General features: G+C 43.2%; 2 protein-coding genes across 3 annotated transcripts; one reads left to right on the top strand and one right to left on the bottom strand.

The window, feature by feature from the left end:
* LOC4333101 (uncharacterized) lies at nucleotides 1–2,221 on the top strand. Of its 2 annotated transcripts, none has more exons than XM_015773674.3 (3): nucleotides 1–93; nucleotides 1,054–1,135; nucleotides 1,210–2,221. In XM_015773674.3, exons 1-3 carry the CDS (start codon nucleotides 82–84, stop codon nucleotides 1,923–1,925), a joined length of 810 nt encoding a protein of 269 aa, XP_015629160.1. In that variant the 5' UTR covers nucleotides 1–81; the 3' UTR covers nucleotides 1,926–2,221. The 2 variants fall into 2 exon arrangements, with proteins under 2 accessions (XP_015629160.1, XP_015629162.1); XM_015773676.3 differs by lacking the exon at nucleotides 1–93 and adding an exon at nucleotides 660–885.
* Nucleotides 2,222–6,170: 3,949 nt separating this feature from the next.
* Nucleotides 6,171–7,282, bottom strand: LOC4333102 (uncharacterized). The gene has a single exon (XM_015773814.3). The coding sequence runs from the start codon at nucleotides 7,220–7,222 to the stop codon at nucleotides 6,362–6,364; it is 861 nt and encodes a 286-aa protein (XP_015629300.1). The 5' UTR covers nucleotides 7,223–7,282; the 3' UTR covers nucleotides 6,171–6,361.
* Nucleotides 7,283–8,878: the final 1,596 nt, after the last annotated feature.

The following is an 8,878-nucleotide window of genomic DNA, read 5'->3' on the forward strand; positions in this document are numbered from 1 at the left end:
GTCATCCTCCTCATCTCTTCTTCCTCCCTCGTCTCACCAACAGCGAGGTGACTGAGAGAAGCTAGCTTGGGAGAATAATCCATGGCAGGCAAGGTAGGTACCTGCAAGTTAACTCCCTGATGTATATTATTATGAGTTGGTGGTTGCCTTCCTCTTGTGGATTTCTTGATTTAATTTGCTGCAAATTTGCACTGTCGTCTATCGATCGATCGGTTTGTGCGTTCCAAATTCAGCTCTGCAATGGCGGCTCTGTGTGCCAGTAGTACTTGCCCAGTTCATCTTCTTGTTCTTCCATGGATAGATGATATACAGTAGCATACTTACAGCTGAGGCAGAGTGAAGACGTACAACCTCTCGTCCAATATATAATTAATTAAATCTCTTGTGTGTTTTGTATTTCGATTCGATCGACTCATCTTGGTTGGGAATTCCGGCAGTTATCAACTTCTGATTCCACAACTAGAGTATCAGGTTCAGTTTGAAGTACTGTATGTATGACCGTGTGAGTGCTTTTTTGTCGGGACAGCTTAAAGGATAATGGCAAGTGAAGTAGAGAGCAAGCAAACCGACACTTTTTTTTCTTTCTTTCTCCCTCTGTTTGTGCTGCGCTTTAAAGATAAATTGACCAACAACCTAACTGCACATCAGGGGAATGGATATGTGTGGCTCGTGCAATGCAAATCAGCTGTAATCCTCAATCAGTTTTGAGTTAGCTATAGCTAGGATTAATGCTCACTGATGTAGTGATGTCTACTCCTCTGCTTCTATAACCTTCAAAGAAAGGGAAAAAGAAACTCCTCTGCTTTTCTAACCTTCCAAAAAAAAATTCTTCTACTTATCTTAAAGAATAGTAGTACCATCATAGAACTCTATACTTTCAGACAGGTTAAAAGGGCTAATTAAATTGTATCTTAGTTAGCATTGCCTACTGTTGTTCTCTACTTCTCATTGGACATGATGGTCTAGTGTTCTTGTTACAGTGATTAATCACCCACATATGTTTGTGTCGTCATACTAACAAGTTGTATCTCTGCTTTGTTGATCTCACCTCAGATGTCTACAATTGTGATGATGGTGGATCTTGAATGTGACAGATGCTACAGGAAGATCAGAAGGGTCCTCTGCAAGCTCCAAGGTTAGTTCCCAAATTAATCACACTGTAATTTCTTGATCCATGAACTGGCCTAATTAATCACTGTGTGTATGTAGATAAGGCGAGCATCAAGGCCATCTCGTACGACGAGAAGAACAACACGGTGACGGTGGCGGGGCCGTTCGACGCCGACGAGGTCTCGGACAGGCTCTGCTCCAGCGCCGGCAAGGTCATCACCGACATTCGCGTCGTCGGTGGTGCCAAACCCATGCCAGGCGGCGGCGGCGGTGGCGCCAAGGCGCACGCCAACAAGCCGGCCGGGAAGGACGGCAGCGCAGGCGGCGGCGGCGGCGGCGGCGGAGGAAAGCCGGAGATGATCAAGAAGCACGTCAAGTTCGAGATGGCGGACGACATGGACGACGGCCGCCACCACCACCACCACGACAACAGGAAGCCGAAGGTGGTGACGACCACCAACCACGCCGCCGGCGCCCTCGCGCGGATGGAGGGCCGCCGCGCCGAGGCGCCGAGCATGGCCATGGCGGCGGCGATGGCGCCGGCGCCCATGCCGATGACGGTGCAGGCGACGGCCACGCCGTCCATCTGGCCGGCACCGGCGCCATCGGCGCCGGCGCCGCTGGAGTGGGGGCACAGCGCCCCGACGTACGGGGCGGGGTGGGCCCCGCCGCCGGCAGGCGGCTACTACGGCGGCGGCGGCGGGCCCATGTACTACGGGCAGCCGCCGCCGCCGCCGGCGTACGGGTACGGCGGCCGGAGCCCGTACCAGCCGCCGTACTACGACGAGGAGCCGGCCGGCTGCAGCGTCATGTGACGTGACGAACCAAAACCGATGAGGCCACGAGTCTTCTTGTGTGAAAAAGGAAAAAAAAGGAAAAAAATTTATGTGTATGCATGATCGGTTCGTTTATATCATCATGTGTAAATTTGAACAAGAGAATGCTAGCTGAGTACCATGTGTGTAGAGTTACTGTGTAATGTAATGTTTTCAACTTGGTGTATTTATGATGATGAAAACAAGTATGCAATCAGGGTTTCTTTTAATTTAAAGCTGTATCAGATTTTGACTTTGTACAATGTTTTATTTAAAAGAGTGTTCTTTTGTGCTAATGAAACGGAATGCTGATTGTATGAAGTATTTGTGAGAATTATTCAAGGGCACAAACCAATCGATGGACTATTAAAAAGTTAAAATGGATTTAAAGCATTATCTAGTTAATAAGAAAAGATTTTGTAAAAATCGCAAATTAATAACAAACACGCCGCCATGCCACTTTCCTAGAACAAATAAAAATTTTTACAGTCTTCGAGGGATAACAAGAGGTACCTAAATATGGAACCTTCTAGTACCGGAGTTTACATTAGAAAATATGATACCTTCCAATAACTTCTCAATGACTGTAAAAACTTTTAAAACAAACAGGTTACTACTTTGAACTACCCCTATATATTTCAAGTACTCCCTTCAGTTACAAATAAATACATCATTTAAACTCCATACCGTTAATAGGAGATAACTTTGACTGTAATTATATTTTTAACATGGGTTTTAGGCATATGAAAATAACATGACCAAAAATGTTGTAACCAAAGCTTTTGTAATATTATGGTTTGTTTATGAAACTATTCAGATCTATAAGATATAGTTAATGGTTCAAATTATATGGGGAAAAAATATGTAGTGAAAAACTAAGAAAAATGGATGTCTAAGATTCGTCCATATCATCATGAGAGTAAATCTACGAGTAAAATTTTTACTCGTGATGACATGGACAAATCTCATATGTCTATTTTTATCTAATGGTAGTTTTCAGGTTTTCAATATATATATAGTTTCTACCACATATTTTTTCCCAATTATGTGTTAATGACGTCTAAAACATCACTTATTAGTGTCTTGAGTGAGCATGTTTTTTTTAAGAACAAATCTTGTATGAAACAACTCAAATTTAATATGAACGGCCTCAATCAAACCCTAATTGAAGCCCAATCCAAAAATTTGGGCTTTTTTTCTTAAAAAAAAAACCTTGCTCCAATCGTTTCCTTATATGTGTCTCAAAATTGGAATCCCCTTCTCCTTCTTTCTCGTTCTTCATAAGTGAGGAGGCACTCGTTCACAATTTTTGCACAGCAAAGGAAGAGGATGACACGTGAGAAGAGATCGTGCGTAGGGAAGGTATGGTGGAGCGATTTCTTTTTGTGTTTCTGTTGATACTAATGGGTGGGTCTTTTTTAAGTTAATTTTAAAATATCTTTTGGAGAGATTAATATTTTCACATCTAAAATTATGTTTAGGATTAAAAAAATAAATTTTAGGGATGGAATTTTGGGTGCTCTCGGAAACAGGTCGAGAGGACGGAATTGCGACTTAATTTGCCAGGCTGTGTATGGGCTGCCTGCCAACCTGCTGTTGATGCTGTGCTGCTTGGTTCCTGCAGCCTTGTCTGCTATGCTCCCAGACATAGCCCAGCCCAGCCCGTAACCCTCTGTGGCCCCGAGCAGGCGAGCAGCAAATTCCTAGAACTACATTGCCAATCGAATCAAGAGGACAAATTCCTAGTAGCTTTGTTCGAAACTTGAGGCACGGAGAACGAAATGTGTATATTTAAATATAAAATATTATAAACTTAAAATTAGATTTATTTATTGTTTTTAAAGAAAATTTTTAAACACGAAACACGTGTGCTCACGATAAATAAAAAAATAGGCGAACTTATGTTTAGAATTCGAAACATTTAACTTTTTGTCACTTTAAGATGCGTCTATGACATATGGGTTCAATGGTAAATCCTTTATCATTATTTATAAGAGTAACAAATAATTAATTATTCCTTAGAATTCAGCCCAAATCTTTGTATCGATCTGCACCAGGCATGTGTATCCATGGTCTCCTTGGATACATGCAATGATGCAAATGCACCAAACATCTGTATGGTCAGGTTCATCAAAGTCAACCCAAGTCGACGCTACTTAGCTATATCGATTTTTTTCCTCCTCCTAACAAAAGACAGAGAAAAAAATTAACTAGGAAATCGACCACGTGTAAATGTGCTAAAACACACACGACTACTCCAGTATATATCTTTTAGGGTTGGCTATGTCTTTCTCGAATCTCGAACAGTGGTTTTTGCAATTCGATTGTTTTTTTTTTGTCTAATTCGCTGGGCATAATGTATAACTATTTCCTTTTGGAACGTATAAAAAACAGGAATAAATTAAAAAAAGATTGAGGTGCCATAGCTTATCGGATCCTTATTATTCATAAAACATATGATTGATTTCAAATATGTTGTTTGGATAATAATTAAGGGAAAGAGTAAAGGAATTCGGAGTGAGAAAAGATATGAAACAAGTTTTCATAAAGTTGGACCTTGTGTTAAAAACCCTCCAAAATTCATATAAATTGAGGCAATCTATAGAAATAACCTGGGAGTTTAGTAGTGTCACTCTTTTGTTCCTAAAGGGTCAAATGATTTATTTTTGCATATGATTGAAATCCTAAAAGAAAGAAAGGAAAAGAAAAATGTTCCAAGGAATGCTTCACATCGTCCCTTCAAGTACCATCGAGTTAGGCCTCGCGTTGCATTACATGTAATTGAAAATTCAGGCAGGGATTGTTTGCATCCCCATCTATTAACTTATTAAAGTGATAGAAAAAATAAGCATCCACGTTCGCTTTCACGGTCTAGAAATTCTCATATTGATCAGAGAAAAAGAAAAATAGAGTCCATATAGAAATACAATTTAGAAATAACTGAAATTTAGAATTAAAAAATAAGGAATATTAGAAAAGGAGACTATAGTCCATATAGACAATTTAGAAATAGCTGGAATTCAGAATTAGAAAATAAGGAATATTGTAAGATGAGACTAGAGTCCATGCCGATATAAAATTTAGAATTAATGAAAAATCAGAATTAAAAAATAAGAAAATTAAAATTAGGTTAGAGTTCATATATAAATACAATTTGGAAATAACGAAAAATTGGAATTAAAAAAATATTAAAAGAAGATTATAGAGTCATTATAGAAATACAATTTAGAAATAACTGAAATCGGAATTAAAAATAAATAATATTAGAAGAAGAGTATACCTTCCATAATGAAATACTCCTAGGAAGTCCACTATACTGGGACGGAGGGAGTACAATTAAGAAATAATAGACATTCCAAATTAAAAAAATAAGAAATATTAGAATAAAAGTATATTTTAATAATAAATTAAGAAAATACATATACTATTATATAAGAGAAAACATAATGATGCTAGCCGCGTAATCTGTGCGGGTCACCATGCTAGTTGAACTTAGAAGAAAAAAAGGTAATCTAACAAAAAAAAACCTCACTTCCTAGTTTAGAAAATAATTATTGAAGTTAGATTTGTGTAGTTCTAAAAAAAAAGATTTATGTCGCCCTCTAGCCAATTAAACCATATGATCTCATTTCTTCTTCTTTAACTCCAAAATACAACTTTCTCATTTTCTATTGTGCACGTTTTTTAAGCTAACGGTAATTCTTGCTCATATAAACCATCGGTCGTACACATGTAGGACCATAGATATGTTTGTATTGTCAATGTTGGGTACATCCATGGATGTAAATAAGAGCTCGCGTGCTAGTTTATTTTTCATCTGCTGATAAAAGATAAATAAAAAATATAGCTATATTTGTGGTTTAGCATACCGCAAAGTTTGAAAAACTGTCATGATTGTGTCTCACGTTGATGTGATATCATGTTATTTAGTGCCGTTTTAAGGTCTACAACGAATCGATTGATTCCTGTATTATCAAACAGCAAATGGACTGTGTGCAATTAATCATATATGGACTCTTGCTGGACAATCCCACATGAAGTGATACTAAAAAGAAAAAGGCAATTAATGTGAAATAAGATGTGAGTTCACTCACTTTTAAATGCCACTTTGTTATTCATAGTATTTTTTGTTTCTCATGACAGTGAATTTACTTGCTTTGTGTATTTTGCTTGGGATGCTCTGTTCGTTATTGCCAATTAATTTGTCTCTAATCATAGGAGATCAAAATTGGGACCAAGTTCTCATTCGGCCATTCCCAAACTAGGCGGTTTGGTTTTAATTTCATCAGTGAACAAAATCCAAAAAGTTTGTACAGTGATCATGCAGCCGGTAGTACTGTACAAGTACAAGCACTATTAGTTTCTCCTACAATTCTTTTTTTTTTCTCCCTGGAAAGAGAGGGAAAAAAGAAAAAAAGTTTTTTTTATTTATTGTTCTAAACCTTCATCATGACTAGCTGTAGCTGGAGGCTCTCCATCTGCATCTTCCTCTTTGTGTTGGCGATGAACTCCTCGAACCTCCTGTTCATGTCGTCCACATCGTCGTCGTCGTCGCCGCCGCCGCACTGGTCGAAGGCTTCCTCTTCGTCGTCGGCTCGTCCGTTTGTGTCCTCGCCGGAGTAGCGATGGTGATCGGAGTCGGGGACAGGGGAGCTGATCTTGTTGGCATCATCATCCACCACGACGATCGCTCCCGCGGAAACATGATCGTCGTCGTCGACGAGGCCGTCGTAGCTCTGTTTCTCCTCCCCCGCCGGCGGTAGCGCGATTGGCGGCGGCGCCATCGTCGTCGCCATGGCCGGCTCGTGGCGCTGTGCTGGACGACGTCGCCGCCGCCTATCGCCATCGCTGCCGTCGTCCTCGTCGTCAACGTGCAGCACGTCTACCACGGCGAGCTTGCTCGGGCGCCAGACGACGACGGCGGCGCTGCTCCTCGGTCGTTGGGGCCGGCGGCGAGAGGAAGCAGCAGAACTCGCGGCGACAGGTGGTGAGGCGTCGTCGTCGGCGGCGGCGTGGTGGCGAGGCGGAGGCGCAGGCGCAGGTGGTGCGGGGCAGGCGAGGAGGCCGGCGTCCCTGAGGACGAGGAGGAGGATGGCGTTGCAGAGCAGGATCATGTGGTTCCTCGGGCTGAGCAGGCCGAGGAGTCGCGCCAAGGCGTCGAACAGCGTTGCGGCGGTGGCGCCGGCGGAGAGATGGTCGGCGATGGCGCGCGGCTGGTGCTGCGAGAGGAGGAGGAGCGGGATGATTAGCGTGGAGAGCAGAGCGGCGCTGGCGACGACGGCGGCCTTCCCCTCCATCGTCGATCGATCGATGCAATCTGCAGATGGATGAGCACTACTCGATCGAGCTGAGCTGCCGAGGCTAACTGCAACTGTGCTCCCTTATATATAGTACTCCTAATAGTATAGAGAAAAACAAAATATTCCTTGAGATTGTTATTAGTAATAGGAATAGTATAGTGAAGACTGAGGAGACGACTGATGAATTTTATTTTTTTCTAATGAAAGATTTCTGAAAGCGACGACTGATGAGTTGGGTCGGGTGAGAGAGCGAGTCCGAGTCACACAACTCACAGTCAGACTAGAGTCGAGGACTCCAGTGAGCGCGTCCACGTCTGGGTGGGTCCCGGTCCCGATCAGCCAAGTCTAGTGGGCCCACCGGGCGCAGGAGCTGGACTGCTGGAGTGGAGTCTTTTCTGGCGAGGCCGCCCGGGAAGGGAAGGAAGACCGGACCAAGTCCACGTCCACGGAGGGAGAGCAGCCGGTAGAGCAGAGCACAGGCTTCGGCTTCGCATCACACACATCACATGGCAACGCGGCATGTTCGCTTGCCGAGGTCAACCCACGGTCTTCTCTCTAGGCTCCACGCACCCTCAAGCGAGAGACCATCTTTTTTTTCAATCCTACTTCCGCTTCGGTAGATTCGTATATACTCCCTCCATCCGTATGAGAAATAGATAAAATTAAATAGAAAAAAAAACTACAATTGATTCAGAAGTGGAGGTAGGTAAAAAAAATTAAATGGTGGAGAGTTGTTATTGATTGAGAAAAGAATGTTGGTGAAAAAAATTATTATATTTTGATACAAACCTTGCTATAAGTTGTTACATTTTGCGACAGAGGGAGAATGTCGGTTTTAGTTTCAATTCAATTGTCGTTTTAGCATTTAAATTATTATCGTTCTCGTATTAAAGTATTTTTTTTTTACTTGGTAACATTTATCAATGCAGTCATACTATACTACCTTAGGCTCAGTTAGTTTCCCCTTTTCCCAACTCCCCTTTTCTCGTTTTTTGCGTGCACGCTTTTCAAACTACTATTTTGGTGCGCTTTTTTTGCAAAAAGTTTCTATTCGAAAGTTGTTTAAAAAAAAGAAAAAGTACGAATTACCCCCTGAAGTATTGGGTGAGTACAAATTACCCCCCTAAACCTGAAAACCAGTCATTCTTCACCCTCAATTATCGATACCGAATGAACCCCCCAGCAGCTTTGTAAGCGGTTTTGGTCTACGTGGCAGTCCGATCAGCAAGTTTTTTTAATGAAAAAAGGGTAGGGCCCACCTGTCAGATATATCAACTCTCTCTATCTCTTTCCCTCTCACCCCCTTCTCTCTCTCTCCCGTTAGATGCAGGCGGCTGCGGCTCGCGCGCCGGCGGCAGCGGGCACCTCCTTGGCCTCCCTGAGACGGCAGAGCGATGGCCAGAGCGGTGGTGGTGGCAAGCCACAGGTGGAGCAGCTGTGGTGGCAAGCCGTAGGCAGAACGGTGGGGCGAAGCAGCAGTGGTAGAGCGGGACGGGCGGAGCGGCAACGGCCGAAGCATGCCGGCAATAGCAGGGCGGCCGGAGCGGGGGAGGCCAGAGAGAGAGGAGGTGAGGAGGCCAGGGAGCGAGCCGAGAAGGGAGGAGGCCGGCGAGGGGGCGGTGAGGCCGGGAGAGTCGTCGGAGTCATCCCCCC

The sequence above is a fragment of the Oryza sativa genome, chromosome 3, assembly GCF_034140825.1.
Source record: "Oryza sativa Japonica Group chromosome 3, ASM3414082v1".
Classification (NCBI taxonomy): Eukaryota; Viridiplantae; Streptophyta; class Magnoliopsida; order Poales; family Poaceae; genus Oryza; species Oryza sativa.